This window comes from Eptatretus burgeri, chromosome 1, assembly GCF_056783735.1.
Source record: "Eptatretus burgeri isolate ZD-2024b chromosome 1, Ebu_testis_v1, whole genome shotgun sequence".
NCBI lineage: Eukaryota > Metazoa > Chordata > Myxini > Myxiniformes > Myxinidae > Eptatretus > Eptatretus burgeri.
The window spans coordinates 157,558,790-157,580,611 of record NC_140961.1 but is presented as its reverse complement, the minus strand read 5'-3'; the positions used below and the strand labels follow the sequence as shown (position 1 = coordinate 157,580,611).

At 32.2% G+C, this 21,822-nt stretch overlaps 1 protein-coding gene across 1 annotated transcript in view; it reads right to left on the bottom strand.

The window, feature by feature from the left end:
* The window catches only part of LOC147035842 (extracellular calcium-sensing receptor-like), a 41,858-nt gene extending 20,276 nt beyond the window's left edge, over nt 1-21,582 (bottom strand). The window contains exons 1-2 of the mRNA XM_085869717.1: nt 21,304-21,582; nt 20,553-20,832 (exon numbers count right to left, since the gene is read on the bottom strand). Of these exons, the coding sequence (XP_085725843.1) occupies nt 20,553-20,832; nt 21,304-21,578 (555 nt within the window). The 5' untranslated portion in view covers nt 21,579-21,582. The remainder of the gene's footprint in view (nt 1-20,552; nt 20,833-21,303) is intronic.
* Between the last annotated feature and the right edge of the window lie 240 nt (nt 21,583-21,822).

Genomic DNA, 21,822 nt, shown 5'->3' with positions numbered 1-21,822 from the left:
CAGTGTGAGCAGAAACTTGTTTTGGAGGAAAGGCAGTTCATATTGTACAAGACATATTGAGTTTATATTGTAACATTAGGAAATCAAGACAGGAGGAAAAAGCCTTTTGGTCCATGATGCATGTGCCACACCATTGTGATGGCAATCTCACTGAACATCAGACACGTGGAGAATGGTTGAATTTGAAATATTTTGATACTCCATGGGATCAACCACAATCTCTTATAAGGCTGAATGGTCCTGTTTTCTTCCTAGTAGCCATCTCTACTCACCAGAAGGTTATGTTTTCCTGCACGACAATACGAAGCAGTTATGTATGAGTATTATGTATGAGTATTGTACAATGTGATTATTTTTTTATTGTATGTAAATAAAATATCAATATAAATACCAGGATCAAACAAAACTCTGTGCTCTGCAACTCAAGCAACAAAAGGTACTTTGGAAACAACAAAACAACTTTTTTGTTCATTCGCAAAGCTTTCTTATGATTCTTAATTTATATAATCACAGCGACGACAATCATAAACTAGAGGGGAGCACTCGGTAGAGTGCAAAACCTCTGCCGCCAATACTGCTAGGTCACTCAAGTGAACCTGATATCCTATTCATTCAATTTGACGTCAACAGTGCTCACAGAGTTATAGTTTGCAACTTTCCCTTTTACTTTAAACTTTTTACATACTCAATTCATTCGTCATAACTAGATTCCTTGAGACAGAAAATGATTTTAAGTGGGTATATCCACCTGAAGTTCCAAAATCAGCCGCAATTATAATGTTCGCATGTTTTTTGTTGGAAATCACTTATAACATGTAGAAATGCAAAAAAAAAAATCGAAATTTTGTTGAAAAAAAAGTTGCAAAATTTTTTTTCTCTAACAATTTTTTTTTTGGGTGGGGGGGGGGTGGGTGGAAATCACTTAAAACATGTAGAAATGCAAAAAAAAAAATTTCAAATATTTTTTCTAATTGGCCGCCATAGCGGCCATATTCGATTTTGGACCAAGTCCAAAACCCAATGGCATGATCCTTGGACCAGACCTAACCCCCCCCCCAACCAAGTTTCGTCAAAATCCGTCGAGGAGTTTTTCCGTAATACTGTTAGTAGGGTGAATATACTGATTCTGGCTCACTTTTCCCTATGTAAATGAATGGAGGATTTTCAGCGATTCCCTTTTTTTTCCCCTAAAAATAAACCCTCTTTTTATCCCAAGGTATATTTATTTGTCTCCCCTTTTAACCTAGGGGCTCTCTATTCAAATAACCCATACAACAAGATAAAGATTTGTTAAAGGTGATTCGAAAGAAATATCTGAAACGTCTAAGCCTCGGGACACTCTTTATCAAATAACCGATGTATATTGTTTAGCTCACTCATTGAACCTATAAAGATTTGTTCATTCTCAAATTCCTTCAATAGTTTAATTTTCTTTGCACAATAATCCCCATCTAAAATATTGACAAACAAAACATTTGAATCTTTATATTTTTTAAGATACCCCTTTTGTGCCATTACGAAATGATAAACTTCTCTTAATGCTCTTGTTTGACCACCTCCTGAGCCACAGGTTATTTTTGTTAAACCCCTGCCCACTTTTCTTTAAGCTCCGCCCACTTTTCACGAGGTATTCAATAAGCCACGCCCACTTTCCTCTAAGCCCCGCCCACTTTTCTGTGGATTTTTTACAAGCCCCGCCCACTTTAAGCCCCGCCCACTTTTGTTAAGCCACGCCCACTTTCCGCGAGGTATTTTTTATAAGCCACGCCCACTTTTCATAAGCCCCGCCTACTTTTGCTAAGCTCCGCCTACTCTTACATCATTTCCAGTTCATCTCTGACTCACAAAGAAATCACTAGAAAATTCCAGCATGTTATGGTTTTGAAAAATTTCCCAACGAAGGCCTGCGTGAGCTTGCCCAGGGAATTTCCACAGGAAACCATACCCAACAGTCTTTCCCTATAAAAGCCTCAAGCCCAGGCTCCATTTTAAACATTTTTTTTGCTGGCAATGGTGTGCTGTGTGCTTGCCTGGAACTCTCAGACTTGTATGGAACTAAACCTTCAAGTTGATGAACTGGATTCAAACCTCTTATCTGTTGAGGTAAGATTTTTATTTTCCTATTTTCAAACTTTGATTGAAGCATACTCATTTAATAATTAAATAACTTAATTAATACATTATTATTTTCTCTCACAGGAAATTGTGTCTGAAATACGAAATGAAAATACTGCTTTTGCTACAATTTGGGGCGAAATTGTTGGCTTGGTTGAAGACCTTATGAGCGACCAAGACCTACAGAACGAGCAAGATCTTGAGTGGGATGACTTTGGGGTTCCTTGGAACTCTCTGACTTGTATGGAACTAAACCTTCAAGTTGATGAACTGGATTCAAACCTCTTATCTGTTGAGGTAAGATTTTTATTTTCCTATTTTTAGTTCCTTTTAAACATCGACTCGTTTAATAATTAAATAACTTAATTAATGCATTATTATTTTCTCTCACAGGAAATTGTATCTGAAATACAAAATGAAAATACTGCTTTTACTACAACTTTGAGGGAAATTGTTGGCTTGGTTGAAGACCTTATGAGCGACCAAGACCTACAGAACGAGTTCGTCCTTGATGACCCAACCAAAGAGTTATACCTTGGAGACCAGCAAAATCCTGAAAAAGAGTTTTACAGCAATAGTACTCATTGTGAGTTTTCAAGACAATACCCACTGAACAAGTTATACCTTGATGAGCCAGAATACAAGTTTTACCTTGGAGACTCATAAATTTTGAAAAAATCAGTAAATGAGTTCTGCCTTGATGGTTTAAATAACTACCTTGGAGACTCAGGAAAAGGGTTCTGCCAAGATGGTTCTAAATATGGGGACTACCTTGGAGACTCACAAATTTTGAAAAAATCAGTAAATGAGTTCTGCCTTGATGGTTTAAATAACTACCTTGGAGACTCAGTAAAAAGGGTTCTGCCAAGATGGTTCTAAATATGGGTCCTACCTTGGAGACTCACAAATTTTGAAAAAAATCAGGAAATGAGTTATCCTTAAGAGACTTTGTAAGTTGGTTTTACTTTGAATACTTGAAATGTGGGTTCTGGATTGATAAGTCACAATGTGATACATATCTTGGAAACTCAAAGGGAATGTGGTTATACCTTGAAGACTTGGAAAGTTGGGTTTATGTTGGACACTTGAAACTTTTTTGGAGACTTTTATTTATTTATTTATTTGTTTATTATTATTATTCTTTTATTTATTTATATTTTGGAGACTTTTGGAGTTGCTATCACTCTTTGGGATCTAAACCTATCGATGTAGTTCTTTGTCGGATGGTGCTTGATGGGAGCAAGATCAAGAAAGTTCTGGGAAGAAAGTGCAGGCTTACTCCCCCTTTCTACATCATCAAACCTGAAAGCTTTAAAAGACAGAATTGGAAGAAGAGAAAAAAACATAAAAAATATACATTGTTGGTTCTGGGAAGAAAGTGCAGGCTTACTCCCCCTTTCAACGTCATCAAACCTGAAAGCTTTAAAAGACAGAATTGGAAGAAGAGAAAAAAAAAAAAACGTAAAAAAAAAATATATATATATAGGTGGAAATCTCATTTTGAAAAAGACATTGTGTTGGGCGAGGATTGAGTTGGGGTTGAGGTTTTGAATGTGAGGGTTGGGACACACACACACACACACACACACACACACACACACACACACACACACACACACACACACACACACACACACACACACACACACACACACCAACAAACAAAAGTTAAGCCTTGACTATGCAGTTGAGGATTCTGTGTTTGGGGTTCACAGATCTAAGAACGTCCCCCTTGACACACATTACATACTGTAATACACCTCGGACTTGTCCCTCTAGTGTCCACAAAGGTGTATAGTAGGAGGGAGTGAAGGGACAACCCATTGCTCCCATGAGTATTATCTGCTTAGTTTTGTCTTTTGTAATTCCTGTGAATAAAATGAACCGAAAATCTCTTCCCTTTCCAAATCATATATCTTATAAGTCCAAGGAACCGTATCTATTACATCAACAATTTTAAAAAGTTCTTTCGTCCATCGTTCAGTAAAACCCTTTTCAAAATGAGATTTCCACCAATATATTCTTACGATATCACCAACTTTGAACTTAGGTTTTCTGACATTAATCTCTTTTTCATATTTTAATTTTGTAAATGTTTCTGATGGTTTCATATTTGTTGACGTGTGAATCGTGTCATTATATTTATCCACAATATCCTGAATAAAAGATGACCATTGTTGTGAACCGAGTTGTGTGAATTTTTTATATAGTCTCTCTTTTAAGGTACGATTAAAATGTTCAACAACAACTGCCTTCCCTTCATTAAAGGTACTGTATAATGTAACACTTATTTTTTAGAAAATTCATAAATGTCTTGTTATAAAACTCTCTACCCTCATCAGTCCACAATTTTTTAGGTTTTCTCTTACTTTTATTAAATATCTGTTGAAAAGCTAACATAAGAGTATTACCTGTTTTGTTTTTTAAAGGGACAACCCACGCATATCTACTCCTCAAATCAATAACGGTTAAAGCATACTTGTACCCCTTATCATTATTGAGTTCAATCAAATCAGCAGACCAGATATAATCAACTTCCTTGGAATAAACTTTCCTTCTCTGAAACTTTGTGAATATTGGTTTATGTAATTCATCAGCTAATTGCTCTTCAGTCTTAATGGCATCATTAGAGCCTATAAGTTTTTTGAATTTCCAAGTCCAAGTTTCAATTTAGCACTGATCATCTTCTTCACGATGAACCGATCAACTTTTTCTCTCAAGGTTGGATTTTGTATCAGAGACAAATTATACAACATTTCTCTATCGGCTTCAGGCTTTTCTTCCAACGTTGTGGTATTCCCATAATCAATATCGTGTCTCATGCACACTTCATAAACTCTATTGATTGGTTTACTCCAGGATTTAGGATTGTCTGCCTCATCTAATCTTTTATCCAAGTTTGTGCCTGGACCACAGAAAGAATACCCTGGAAGATGTAATTCCCCTGGTATTCCAGTCATTGTAAATTTACTTCCTGATAAAAACTTTTGTATATCTCCTCCTAGTTTGTGTTTGGAGATAAATTGATTTTTTTTTTTTGAACCACACACCGAACATATACCTTTTTGTATAACCCTGTTATTTTTACTTTTAATATATGAAATATTTTTAGTATTAGTTTTCTTTTTACATTTGAGACAATAACTCATTTATTTATGAGAAAAATTCCTGCAGAGTGCAAAAACCTTTTTAGTTTCCAACATGCACATTTGAATCTTAATTTTTAAAACATAAAGAATCCTTAGAAATGCCTTCACTCTCTCCTCCATTTATTTAAGAAAAAAAAATGAAAAACTTGAATTAAAATACATATCTTGTCGATGTCAATCGTCTTGTCGAAAGTATTGCAAATAGACTTGTCAATTCTTTGTTTTCCTCCTCGGTGGGTTGAGTTATTTTCTGTAATACCCTTAATCTTTTTTGAATCTCACTGGTTTCCATATTTTGATATTTATTCATCCACTCTCTTTCCTCCCTCTCCTCCCTCTCCTCCCTCTCCTCCCTCTCTCTCTTCTCTCTTTCCTCCCTCTCTCTCTTCTCTCTTTCCTCCCTCTCCTCCCTCTTTCTCTTCTCTCTTTCCTCCCTCTCTCTCTCTTCTCTCTTTCCTCCCTCTCCTCCTTCTCTGTCTTCTCCTTTTCCTCCTTCTCATTCTTCTCCCTCTCCTCCTTCTCCTTTTCCTCCTCTTCCCTCTCTTCTTCAACTCCTTCCTCATCCCTTATTATCCTTGAATCGCTTACACCCCATAGAATATCATACATATATTCATCAGGATTTCTTGTTATTCCTGTATCCAAAATAATTTTTTTTACAACCGGAAACCAATAAAATTTCTTTTGAATTTCTAAAAGAGCCTTACCTTTTCTTAACTTTATAATTTTTTCATTATTTAACATTCTAATTAAATCTAAAGTTGTTGGTTTATCAACATCAGCATAATGCCAAATCTTTTATTGAAAATACCTCATTCTTATGTTGTAGAACATATTTATTAAAATACCGAATACCTTTTTCTTGAAGGTATGCTTGAACACAGAAATGATAATTTTCTTGAAGCCTTCTTGCTGTCATTTATGTATTAGAAATATATGTTAGAATAATATTATGGCACGAAACACTTCCCCATCTTCCCATAGTTAAATCATTTTGTATTTCCTTACTTATTATATATAATCCTGTTTTTTCTGTTTTCATGAGATAAACAAGGGCAAAACCATTATTATATTTACCCTTATTAAATTATTTTATTTGTTGTTTACTAATCGTGGCACCACAAAACTCATTCTCGATACCAAGTGGATAATATTCTTACTTACGAGACTGATTTAATTGTTCCAGGTCTTCGAGGTTAATTTTAAATGACCAATTATACCCTAAATCATTCATATCATACCCCCATTGTTCTATTCTCATACAAACGATATGCCCTTCTTTATAAAAAATTATTTTAATTCGAACTGTGAATTCTGTATGACCTGGAGAAAATATCAACACTTCTGTATCTTTGGAATACACAGCCGTTTTATTAAGTATATATATATATATATATATATATATATATATATATATATATATATATATATATATATATATATATATATATATATATATATATATATTGATAAATCGCTTAATCTCACCAAGTCATTCGCGTCAGTCGGGCTTCGGTAATTTTTTAATTTATAAGCATTTTTCATGTTAATATTTTTGGTTATATTATATTTATGTCGTTCAGCCTGTGCCTTTGTGTAATAATTTGATAAATCAATATCCAGTTCTTGGGATACACCAAAGATAGAACCATCTTTACCAACATAAGTCATTTATATTAGATTAAAAATAATACCATAAATTTTTTTATTTTTGTTGAGTTGAAATAACACATATAGACATAATTGACCACAACACTTGGAATTTAATTCTTGGACTTGAAATGTTTGATAAACACCATTCTGTAAGAATTTTATGACTTCAACAGGTGGTGGAAGACCAAAACTATCAAAATAATATTTGTCTTGACTATTAAAAATACAAACCCAATGAGAACCGTTCCCATTATTATCTTCTAAGTTCATAATAATATTCTTTGTATGTTTTGGCACATTTGTTAATTCATCTCTCATACAAATAACCACATTATGAATTTTTAATTTCTTACAATATTTAACAAGTTGTAAATTTGATGTTGTATTCTTTCCAAATTCTTTCAACCACTCATCAATGCTCATTTATTTATTAGAAACATATAATCCATTACCTCTTTTCGTTAATTTTACACCTGCTTGTGCTCTAGAAGAAAGCATATCTCCAACTAACAATCTCGCTTTATCAGGCAGACCTTCAAGTTTTTCAGCAAAATCTACAATTACACCACTTCCACTAATTTGTTTCTCCAACTCTTTGGTATGTCTTTCCAATTCTTTTTGAGCCTGGAGTTGAGCCTTCCTTTCGTTGGCAGTTTTCACCGCTGTTGAAATACCACCCGTCAATGCTCCAACCGCACTTAAACCAGAAAATAAAGGAATTAGAAATGGGAGAAATCCTACACTCGTCTCTCTTATTGAATATTTTTTCAACATTGGTTTTGTCATTTTAATTTTAAGTGAGCCAGTGTCATTCAAGATTTTAACCTGTTCTCTTGTGAGCAAAACATCAATTCTTACTGCTCCTTTTCTCTGAATTGTATTAACGTTAATCGTACAAGGCTTTTGATTTTGAACACAAGATGATAGTTTATGAAGATTGATTTGATTAACATATACCCCAGTTGGTACTTTGCCACTCATTTATTTAACAAAAAATTATGTGAGACTAATCATCACCCCATTATCTGTATTAATCTGTAATTCTGTTTCTTCCAAAAGCAAACAATATGTATCAACTTCTTCACTCTCTCCTCTTTCAATGTATAGGGAAGTATCCACTCGATTAGACTTTATAGTTTCCTTTTGAGCGCTCAGGTCAAACGCATAGATTGCATACAAACTTTTAAATGCTGTCATATCCAAAATAGGTTCTTTATTTCCATTACTTTCACACACCTTTTGGTAAGACTTGTATGCTTCAGCAAAATCATTTTTTCCCAATTAATTTCCAATCTATCTCGTGGATAAAATGTTCCATCTAGAGAAACGCGAAGTTGTTTCACCTTAGCATTATCACTCAATGCATTATTCTTATCAGTCGCAGTATCACCATCTGGCTTTTTAAAAATGATCCACAGATATCGTGGCTTCCCTTCCAGAACACCCAAATTCCACGTGTAAGTAGTTTGGTTGAGTTTAACGTGTTGACATCTTCTTTTGAGGTATGATACACTGAGTGGTTTCTTTGAGTTAAGTCTTCGATTCAGCATCTCTTCTGTTTTAAGATTAGGAGTATATTCACTGATATACCAACTCATCTCCTCAATTACAAATTTATTCTGATCACCAAAAGCATTACCAACACCAAAAAGCAATCGATTTTCATTATCATTCCTCTGTAGTTGAAATCTAATTTTAAGACCATACAGAACTTTATCATGATCACAAAATCCAAATATACCTTTGAGAGGAACTGCCACAGTAAAACTATTTTCTGCTTTTGTATCATCATTTTACATTCCTTTCCTTTGAGTATATCCAGGGTCTGTGTTTGTTCCCGTTGACATATCAGGAATAAAACCTTCGACAGACCCCTTTCCCATTCTATCACTGAATGTATAGAGTGTAAATTTCATCATTTCAGATACAGCAGAGACATAATCAACCGCTTCAACTTCTTGTGTTCCAATATACAAACGCACACTATCAAACATTTTCCAGAAGAAATCATTTACAAGTGTAGCGTTTGTGTTATTCCCAGCTTTATTGAATTTAAATTTACACAACAAGAAACTTTCGGAGAGATTCAAACAGGTTTGTTGATTATTTATTTCAAAACTTTTTGTACCATTCGTATTCCAGTCTGTTCCAGTTATTGCATTTACCTTGAAGTAATCTTCTTTTTTAGTGGAGTTTGAGATAATAATAGTATCATCCAAATCATAGATACTATCAATTGCTTCCATACTTGTATTTATTTAGGAAAAAAGATGTTAAAACTTTTGAAACCCTGATCCAAGTATTTGAATTATTTTCTGTCGTTCTTGGAGGGACAACTGAGTTTTGCTTTTCTTAATTTCTTTTATTGCTTGTAATTTATGAGATTCCTTCTGAGCATCTTTTATGCTCTTTACAGCACCTGCTACATTTCCCACAGCAGAAGCAGTTGAACCAATTAGATCTTTATGTTTAAGAATAGTTGAACCAATACCCATTTGAGTATCAATTATCCCATCTCCTCTAAATTGATGTCCAACACCCCTTTGTCTCTTAGGTTTATAGTATCCTCTACCAAGATACATACCTTCACCCTTGTAGTATGGGGAAAGGAACATCCCATCCCCTGTAATTATTTTATATTTTCCCAACTCGTGTTTCCTCACAATAACCATCGCATTTATTTATTGGAAAACTTCACGTAGGTGAATTCTGATGGATATAACTTCTCCATTAAAAGAAATCACACGATTATCTTGGTCGGTTATCCTAAAATTTACTCTGTGTATGGTTTTTCCTGACACAGGGAGATAAACCAAATTTTTGGGTTCCATATTGAATTTATAACCAATTGGGATTGAGTATGCGCTGAATGAAAATATTGTATTTGTTTTTTTTCCATCATTATAAGCACCATCAATCAAATCACAGTGAATTAACACTGAATTTATTCCTGAGGATATTTGAATGACATTATCACTGTAAAACGTCCCATTAGTTTCAACCTTTTTTGAGGAGAAACCCAATAACTCTCTAAATGAATTATCAATTGTGAAATCAACCTTGTAGTTATTTTAAACTTTAAACGTTGATTTAGAAGTATGTTTTTGAATGTTTATAACAATATTTTTTGGTTCATCACCCTGTTCTTTCATAAGACGAGCAATTTCGGAAGATATTTGAGAAATCTCATATGCTCTGGGTGAGACTGTTATCGTTTTGTATCCACTTCCCGGATTATAACTAAACTTGTCATTTTTCTCGGTTATATTAAATAAGGTATTATAAGTTTCCATGGACAATAAAGATGCCTCATATTATTTTGTTGTGTCAAGTTGTAGTGGGTATGGGAATGAAGATGTGTGGTCGCTTGTTGTGAAATTGACACTGAGGATTGTGCTTCTCATCTTATTTAATATGAGATAAAATGTCTTTATATTGATATTTATTAATTACTTTCATGTTCATCAACTGGTCTAAAATGGCTGATGCTTCATTAAAACAATTGTTATTTCCAGCCTTCTTACTGCCTAACAACAATAACAATCTATTAACTAATTGCGATGGGTCATTTGGAAGAAAATTAACACCTGAACCAAGGATACTTAAAGCCTGAATAATGTGTTTCTCCTTCTCATTCTTCCTACTTTTACCAGAAAGAATAACCTTATAATTTAGAGTGTTCAGCAGATCAATATATACTCAATCATCATTATTTTCCATATCCAATGGTTTATCAATATACTTTGATTCATCCCTCACAGTTTAACCTTGTCTTCCATCTTTTGTGAGAAGAAACATTAATCTCGGAGTTAGTTTAACAGGGGGTTGAGCAGAACCCAAGAACCTTAATTCATCATTAAATATCAATACCTTTTCTTGAAGAAGATGAAATATTGCTGGTTGTTCTGTTGGAATGAGTCCTGCTTTGGTTTTTGAATCCGCGGAATATTCATTGTTTTGAACAGCATTCACAATATAATCAGGGGGTTGATTAATCTCTTCCAGTTGTTGAAATAAACCTTCGTCATATTCTAATTCTCCTAAATGCTCTAATTCTTCCTCCGTCATTTGATCAAAATCTTTTAACATTTTAAGTTTTTTAGGAGTATATTCTACTGTGGGAACTGTGGAAACATCTTTCATTTTTTCTTGGGAAGTTTTTAAAAGTGGTTTAAAAAATTTCTCTTGTTTTCTTTCAAATGCTTCTTCGCCCGTAAGTTTCTGTCTGCGTTTCTTCTTTATGTCTTCCTGTTGTTTTACAACTTTTGAAACCAACTCTTGATGTTCCTTAAATCTTCTTGCTCTTTCTTTTGCTTCCATTTATTTATTGTAAAATATAATTTAATGAATTGTAAAGATCAACAGGGAAATTTTCCTTTTCTCCATCATTCAAGAAGATGTGTTCAAATAAATCCTTTTCTTTAAATATTTCATCAAATTCTTTATTAACATTAATGCGAGTTGTAATTTCTTCTTCACTAATCCTTGCATCTCTGCTTTTCATACGTTTGCGTTGAGTTTCTTCATCAACATCAAAACCGAATGATAAAATCTTCACTCCGCTCAGATATTTAATAATTTGTCTCGTTCCTTCTGGATTAGTTTCTAATATCCCACCACCACCAGATTTTAGTTTCCTTAACTCACTCTTACAATGTGAATATTTTGTTGTACCAAGAGAAACCTCCTCAAATATTTGTCCTTCATTCACAATCGCATATGTTCCTCCACTGAAATATAGTGATAATCTTCAGCTTTTACTTCTCCAGGTCTTATTGCTCTAGTTGTTGTTGATACAATGCGTATCACAGGGGTGTTTTTTAAGTAAATTTACAATATTCTCATTTGTACTACACAAGAACCTTGATTTATGAAAGTTTTTTCCAGAAGCAGATTTACCCATAAGATTTATAATAATAGTTGTCATTTATATATGTAATTGTTTATAAAACAAAAAATATATCCCTTAATATCTCATCTTGTTTCACAACAATATATTTATATTTTTCAGTCGTGTGCTTCATGTAATCCTCAAATTTCTTTTTACTACATAATGTAGAACAATTATCTCTCCAAGAATTATTGATATCTATTGAATTTAACTTGAATAAAATAAAAGTATTAGCATTGTTTCTGATGGAACGACGAGGAAGTTGAAAGTCCGATTGACTAAGATAAATACAATTACAAGAAGAATGTCTCCCTCTTGTGTAGTAGCTGTCCATTACCGTTTGGTTTCTCTCATGAACACAATCATCAAAGATAACGAGGTTCTTTTTTGATTTATCCAAATCTTGAGGAGACGGTATATCATCCGTATTATCACTAAGAATACAAGTTATAGGATTTGATATCTTTTTACATCTCTGTGTATCACAAAATAGTTGAATGATATCTTCAATGTTATAATCATTTAGGTTTTTTGATGTTTAAATAAACCGATTATATCTTCTTTTTGAAGACCAGCATTAAAACCTTGTGAGAGTAATTGATACTCTGGTTGAAAACTCGACTTTGTGCAAATTATTAAATTATCATAATCTAAAAAGTTGGGAGTGAGGAGCATTTTTAAAAGTAAGCAGGTTTTTCCACATCCACTTGAACCAACTATGAGACATCTTAATGAATTTGGGAGATTTTTATGGTTGTTAAATTTTATCTTAATTTGACAAATAGGTAAAAAATCATTCATTTATATATTTGGAAAACAGGTTATTTAATTTATTGTTGGCTTTTTTAGAAACTCTATATTTTATCCCAAGTTCAGGTTTAATTTCAAGATAATCCATTATTTTATTTATACAATATCTTGTGTTGATATTTCCCTGAAAATTACATCCATGAATAATATCTCACAACAATCCTTTAAACATTTCTCTTATACGTTCAGTTTCTTCCCTTGTAAGGAAAGTTGTGTTATCACCCACATACTTTACATTCATTTCTCTAATCAATCTTGTAATGCAATTCATTTTTGGTGTAAATCTAAAAGAATTATTTTCCTTTTTATATTTTTTATTATCATTAATTAGAAGATAATCACAGAATATACATTGTTTTTAGGCTTTTGACTCTGTGTTTAATCTCCGTCTTTCACACGCAGGACAATTCTCAAATTTGTCACATGGAGAATCAGAAAAGTCTCGCATATTTATAAAGTAAAACATTACTTAAACTGAAATTCATCTATACTTTCAGTTGTATATTGACTCATATTTAATAATATTACCATCGATATCGATATACTTTTTTTCATTATCAGATTCAACGACAACATTTTTTATATTAAAGGTAATTTTAAAATGATCGTTAATTACTATTGAACGAAATGTCATTTCACCTGATATATTAACATCCTTTATTTCATCAGGATTTACATCTTTAAGGTTGTTGAAAAAAATACAAATTTCTCCTTGCATATTACAGATGGTCTTATCTTTTCTTTCTAAAGCTTCATCCATAAGGTTTTTGTTTTTTGATACTTTTTCTTGTTTCATTGCTTTTTCTAGTTTTGAATATATTACTAGAAGGAGAGGAGAAACTTTTGTTAGAAATACTTTAATTGATGTTCTACCAGGTATACTAAAAGCCCTTCCACTGAAGGAAATTGAAGAACTCATATTATTTACCATAATAGTTTTTATCCAATAGTTGTTATATTTATCTTTGTTCAATTTTACATCCTTGACATATTTCTCAGTATCTTTAACAAATGAAGAGATTGATTGAAACTTGTCTTTTGTGTCTTGAAACATTGTATTTATTAAGTGAAAAAGTTGGAGGATAAAATGGTTTTAAGCACAGATTCACCTGTAAAATAAACGAAATTTTCATCAAGAAAATTTTAGTTTAAGCAAAGATTTATTATATAAATATGGTGAATACAACATACTGCGATGTTTGTAATCACAAATATAAACATTATAGAAAACACCTCCGAACCAACAAACACACATTTAATCTGTTTCATAAAATATCTCCTCTTGAGTTGGAAAGAAAACATTGTGATATCTGTTCAAAGGATGTTTTGAAGAGCAGTTATAATAAACATCTTCAATCACAAAAACACAAGAAAAATGAGTTTAAAGTAAAGGGAGACTATTATATTGAAAACACTGATGGGGCATTTAAAGGGCATATAAAAATAAGGATTTTTCAATTTGGAGAACCCGGTCCATCATCAATAGCTGAATCAATTGAAATAGTGAAACCCGATGTTGAAAAATTTATTAAAAAGACATTAAAAGAAATGAAAACTTTAAAGTTTTATATGGGAGTGAAAATGAATATGAAAAGACAAGATGAAGAACATACTCCTTATATGAGAACAGATCTACATTTTATAACATCATTTCAAGATTTTTTGAATAGTGGGGTTAATGAAGAACGATCAAGACAAGAGGAGGATGTTGATAATACAGTGGTAGGAAGTGGTTTCAATATTAAAAAAAATCATCTTTTTAGATATACACATTCTAAAATCAAACCCTCTTAAAGCTTCTTCTTATATTGAATTACCAAAAGAAATAAAACTAAAGAAGGCAGTTGTTAATATTAAGAACAATGATAATAAATGTTTTCTCTGGTCTGTTCTTGCTCACTTTCATCCACCAAAATGTAATTCAGAAAGAGTAAAACAATATATGAAATATGAGAATACCTTGGACATTAAAGATTTTAAATTCCCAATTCCACTAACAGATATTCCTAAATTTGAGAAAAAGAATAATCTTTCTATTAATGTATATGGATTAACGGATACAAACAAAGTTCAAATATTAAAAATTTCAAACAACTATAAAAATGAAGAAACACACATTGATCTTTTATATTTTAGTGTTGGAAAGAATTCACATTACACATACATCAATAATTTATCAAGATTAATCTCTTCTCAGGTATTCAGAACAGCAAATAAAATATATCCTTGTAAGCGATGTCTTAATTAATTTCATACAAAAGAACGATTAGAACAACATTCAAAATATTGTAGTAATCATAAATCAGCTGTAATTACAATGCCTAAACCTGGTGAAAAGATTTCTTTTGAAGATTATAATAAATCTATCATGCACCCATTTGTGATATACGCTGATTTTGAGTGTATCCTTAAAAAGATTAATACTGCTTCTCCTAATCCAAACGAATCATATACAAATAAATATCAAAAACATATTCCTTGTGGTTTCTGTTATTATATCACATCATCTGTTGGAGAAAAGTATAACAAACTTGAACATTATTGTGGAAAAAAAGCTTCACAAGAGTTTATAAAACGATTAGAAAAGGATTGTATAAGACTCACTAAATTAATGAAAGAAACAAATGAACCGATGAAATTAACCAAAGAAGAAAAATTAGAATTTAGAAAGAACAATATCTGTCATATTTGTGAGGGGGAAATTAAGTAGTCTAAAGTTAGGGATCATTGTCATCTTACTGGTAAATATAGAGGTCCCGCTCATTCCTGTTGTAATCTTAATTATAAATTACCTTCTTTTATTCCAGTCTTTCTTCACAACAGCGCCAACTATGATACACATCTATTTATAAATGAACTTTCAAAAACACCAGGGAATATTTCTGCAATAACAAACACAAGTCAAAAGTATATTTCATTTACAAAAATGATATTCACAAAACCTTTAACTCGTATTAGGTTTCTAGATTCTTACAAGTTTATGGGAACACCACTAGCCTACCTCGCATCAAATCTAAGCTCCACGGACTCTTTTCCAAATCTTAATTCATTCTTTCCAAAAGAGGAAATTCTCACTAAAGAGGAAATTCAGATTAAAGAGAGAATTCAAAGTAAAGAGGAAATTCCAATTAATGAGGAAATTAATGAAGAAATTCTAACTGAAGATGAAATTCTAATTATAAAGAAAATTCGAACAATGAATGAAATTCTAACTAAAGAGGAAATTCTGATTAAAGATGAAATTCTGATTAAAGAAGGAATTCTTACGAGAGAGGAAATTCAAACAAGGAATGAAATTCAAAGTAAAGATAAAATTCTTACAAGTAAGGGAATTTATCCTTCTGATTATATGGATTCATTTATGAGATTTAAAGAAACACAACTTCCTTCAAAAGAAAGTTTCTATAATAACCTTTATGAAGAAGAGATAAGTGATAAGGAATATAAACACGCACAAGAAATATGGAAAATATTTAAGATAAAGAACCTTGGAGAATATCATGATTTATATCTAAAAACAGATTTTTTATTGTTAGCTGATGTGTTTGAGGCTTTTAGATCACTCTGTCATAATAAAAATTGTTATGGATTAGATCCTGCCCACTATTTCACAGCTCCTGGTTTAGCTTGGAGTGCAATGTTGAAAATGACAAAACAAGATATAGATTTAATCAGTGATGTTGATATGCTTTTGATGATTGAGAAGTCCAAGAGAGGTGGAATATCACAAGTATGTTCAAAAAAGATATGCTAAAGCAAATTATAAAAATCTTCCAAATTATGATAGTGAAAAAGAGAGTAATTATTTGATGTATTTTGATGCTAATAATTTGTATGGATGGGCAATGTCTCAATCTCTGCCTTATGGTAAATTAGAGTGGGTGGAAGAAAAGGATTATGAAAAGGTTTTGATGAATATTGTTATTTCTTCTCAAGAGGAATTGAATGAAGAAGAAGAAGGTTATTATTTTGAAGTTGATTTGAGGTACCCGAGTGATCTTCATAATAAGCATAAAGACCTTCCTTTTGCATGTGAGAAAGAAACCCCAAAGAAAGAATGGTTCAGTGATTATCATAAAAGTTTTAATATTAAAGGCAAATCAACAGAAAAGTTATTAACAACATTCTATGATAAAGAGGGATATGTTTTGCATCAGAGAAGCTTAAAACAGTTTTTGAGAGAAGGATTGAGAGTAGCTAAAATTCATAGAGTTTTAAAATTTAAACAAAGTCCTTGGGTGAAAAAGTATATTCAATTCAATACAGATATGAGAGCAAATACAAAAGTAAAATTTGAAGGGGACTTTTATAAATTAATGAATAATGCTGTATTTGGAAAGACTATGGAAAATGTTAGAAACAGTCAAAACATTAGATTCGCAACATCTTGGAAATAAGCTTCGAGATTGATAAATAAACCAAGTTTTGAGAGAGAAGAGGTTTTTTCAGAGAACTTTTCTGCAATTCATATGAAAAAGGAAAGTATTGTAATGGATAAACCAATTTATATTGGAACAGCAGTTCTTGATTTATCAAAGATATTGATGTATGATTATTTGTATAATGACTTAAAGAAAGAGTATGGTGAAAATGTTTCATTGTTGTATATGGACACTGATAATTTTATCCGAGATATAAAAACTGATGATGTTTATGAAGATATGAAGAAAAATATTGGGGTATATGATACAAGTAATTTCAGCAAGAAGAGCGAGTTATTTTCGAAAAAGAATGAAAAGGTTATTGGTAAGTTTAAGGATGAATTGGGTGGAAAAGTAATGAGTGAGTTTATTGGATTGAGAGCAAAGGCATATGCTTATAAGTATGGTGATCAGATTGATAAGAGGTTAAAGGGGATAAAGAAATATGTAATAAAGAAATCAATAACTTTTAGAAATTATTATAATTGTTTGATGAATAAGAAAGAAGAATATAGGAAAATGAATACAATAAGAAGTTATAAACATAACATATATAGTGAAGAAGTAAATAAAAAGCCATTAGGAGCCTTTGATGATAAGAGATTTATTTTAGATAATGGAATAGATTGTGTTCCATATGGATATTGTATGATAGAGTGAATAGAATAGATTGTGTTTTAACGATGGGAAGATGGGTTAGGGTTTTTTTAAGGGCTACCGCCGCGTTTTTTCGCAATATATAAATGGTTAAAGTTAGTATTAATCAAACTAAAGAGTGGAGAAAATCTCAGTCTTGGTATATAAATGGAAAACATAATGAATGTGAAAAATATCAAATAAGTCTTATTGAAAAAATAACTAAAACAAAGGTAAATAAAACAAATAAGCGAATCAATTTAAAAACTAGTAAGTTTGAGGATGTAAAGAAAAAAATGAATATCCTTGAATGGACTGAAAACTTTGATGGTTATCAATTGAACAATGAAAAAACAATTTACTATAATTTCAAAATGATATGTGGCTCAGGAGGTGGTCAAACAAGAGCATTAAGAGAAGTTTATCATTTTGTAATGGCACAAAAGGGGTATCTTAAAAAATATAAAGATTCAAATGTTTTGTTTGTCAATATTTTAGATGGGGATTATTGTGCAAAGAAAATTAAACTATTGAAGGAATTTGAGAATGAACAAATCTTTATAGGTTCAATGAGTGAGCTGTTCAACCCCCAGGTGTTCAATTCAATGAGGTTCAACCTCCAGGTTAAAAGGGGAGACAAATAAATATACCTCGGGATAAAAAGGGGGTTTATTTTTAGGGAAAAAAAAGGGAATCGCTGAAAATCCTCCATTCATTTACATCGGGAAAAGTGAGCCAGAATCAGTATATTCACCCTACTACTGTTTACAAACAAACAAACAAACAGAAAGGGGTGAAAGCAGTTACCTCCATCCATCTTCGATGGCGGAGATTAAATATTGCATGTCAACTTTGACAAATGTCATGAAATATAAAACATACTAGAAGGGCACTCGGTATGGGGTATACCTCCGCTACATAATGTCTGATCCACGAGAACATATTGGGCCCAATACATTTTTGAAATATCATGCTATGCAGTATTATATCGTTTTTGTCCCTATCTCATGGTGAAGAATCACTTTAAAAATAAATAATTATCGTATCCAGTTCCAGATTCGTATATTCACCAAAATCGAAGCAATTCCTACTAGTGACACACCCAACGTTTCCACCAAGTTTCGTCCAAATCCGTCCGCAACTTTTTGAGATATCATGCTATATATTGGTTTAACCCTATCTTTCAATGGCAAAGAATCACTTAAAAAATTATCAGATCCGGATCTTCACCAAAATTAAATAAATTCTTCCTTGACACACACCAAAAATGTCCACCACGTTTCATCCAAATTCGTCTTCAAAGTTTTGAGATATCATGCGAAATATCGTTTTTAGCCCCATCTCTCAATGGTGAAGAATCACTTTTAAAAATCAAATCTTCGGATCCGGTCCGGATCTTTATCAAAGTCTAAACACTGTGTCCATATCAAACAACGAACCTGTTCACAAAATTTTATCTCGATCCGTCCACAACGTTTTGAGATATCCTGTAAACAAACAGTCAAATAAACAGACAGAAAGGGATGAAAACATAAATTCCTTCACTGTTAGTGGCAGAGGTAAATATAAAACAACAGGAAAACAAATGAAAAAGCAAGAAAGAACTGGAGAGTTCAGAGAATACCTTTATCCTGCACAGTGTTGAAATATATTATTCAACTGAAATAAAATGATTTTAAAGGTTGTGCAAAAAATAATTCCAGATGTTTAATGCTGTTGTTGCAGTCTTATACACCACCTTAAATAACATATCCAAATACTGCAAAACTGGAGGTTTTTGGAAGTAGTAGCAAGGCGATTTGTTTTTCATATTGATTGATCAAGTACAAAATTGAATTGAAATAAAACGATTAAAAAAGACATAAAAGGTCATAGCCCCTGCTGTTTTAGTAATTTTGTTGGTTGGAGTTAAATGGATTGCCTATATTTATTGACAACTAAAATGGCCACCAGTCTCTCAGTAGGCCATCTTTGATCAAATCACAAAATAAAGTGGAGTGCATGTGTACGCCATCATGTACTGTGCTTTTGCCAGGATTGAACAAAAACGGACCATGTATTTCTGATAAATAGTTGGGGATGCATTTAAGTAACAAAATGTCTGCCAGATAGCCATCTTGGATTTGATCTCAGACAAAAAATGACACTCATAAATAATCCATCATTCGTTATCTGTTTGCCAAGTTTGAACAAAATCATAAAATGCATGTCCGAGAAATGGTTGAATCCGTGTTCAACATCAGGTATTTTTTTTACAACTAAAATGGTCTCCAGTTGGACATCTTTGATCACATCGCAAAACAACATGATGTGTATATGTATACCATCATGTGTTGTCTTTGTGCTAAGTACAAATAAAATCAGTCTGTACATCTCCGAGATATGGTTGAGGATGCATGTATGCACACACGCATGGACACAAATATTGACACCAAATCCATAAGCCCCCATTTCAGCATAAGTCCAATAGGGGCTAATAAAGATTGTAGAGATTGCATAAAAAAGTTAATTCTGGAAGTTTACCGCAAATGTCACAGTTACAAACAGTAAGTTATTCGTGTGATTGAAACCAGGCACTGCAACATGTTGTATTCCATTTTTGTGCTTGTTGTTTGTTTATTTTATGATGTCCTTAAAAACAGGAACTTCCCTGTTTGGAATGATTTTCAATTTTGTTTGCCAGACAGAAAAAAAAAGAGTAAAAAAAGAAAACATTTAACTTTTCAATTCCCATTTGCAAATATCTTTAATTCCAGTTATTTTTTATGAAAGGTTTATCTCTTGCAGTATGACAAATAAAAAAAAAAGTCAAAGTTGTTGCAAAAATGCTATTTCGATGTATAACTCATGAAAATATTATATGATTTGTCAACGAACCTGTGGAACATAGAATGGACCAAGTAAACGCCCAACAATAATAGAGAAGGAAGAACTTGCACTCCCGATAACAGTTCTTGGTTGACAGACATTTTCTTGCATTGGTATCACCTCTGAACCAATAAAATTTACTGTTGCTTTGACCACTTTGTGAGTATTAAAACAGGCATCGTAAATCATGTATCCAAGAGTAACATTAGGAAGTAATAAATCATTGTTGTTAATTTCTTCAATTGCAAATATCATTGCCATCATGTAGCGAAATTCTCTGATTTTGAATCTGATGGCAGAAAACCGACTTTAAAAACATTTTGTGACTGAAGATACAAATGCAAATCTATGGTTTTTAATGTGCATATCTTATCCCAAATACACTTTTCAAATTATGATTGCAATTATTTCAATGCTCAGTTAATATTGCAGTATTTTGACAGATTTCAACCATGTTTATCTATTTTTGTGATGTGACATGGAGTCTTTGAAAGTAATGTTCACATTTAAGGAATTACACCAAGTGAAACATTTCCCTGCAAAAGGACAAGAAAATATTGTGTTTTTCACACAAAACTTTCAAATGGAATATTTTTAAAGAAAGCGTTTTCTGATTTAATCCATACAAAAACAATGGATAAAATTAGCCCAGAAAGTCAAAAATATTTCATATTTAAAAGTAGTTTTATAAGTACAAACCAGTAGATCTGGAAGATATTCAGGATTGTTTTCTGCAATAAAATGAGAGGAAAATAATTACTTGAAGCAGTCCAGCTGCCGGGGCGATTCCCTGAACCTGGAGACAGAACTTGGTTTGGATGAATGAAGACGGAAAAACCCAGCAAGCATAATGTCTCCTTGCTTCAAAACACTCTGCAAGTCTGGCATTTCCATAACCTTACATATTTCTTTCTCTGGCACTGCTGCCTTAATGCAGCACAAAATGAGGAAATTTAACAAAAATATTTGCTGACATTTGGTAAGAATGATTTGACTGCATCCTCGTAGAAATAAGGCCAAGCCTTTTATCAGCATTGTTTTGTTTGTTAACGCCTTTCATTATTTTGAAGCAAATAACACCAATATATAGACTGATTCCAAGACTGGAATCAACTATTGAAAGGAACAATTTCATAATGTACATTTACAACATAATGTTTAATCAATACCACATAGTTATCAGTGTTACATATTTATGAAACTTTTATTATCAGCCAATTGAATGAAGATTCAAAAGTTCAATTATATTGAATAACTAGTTTTTCCATATTTAACGTTA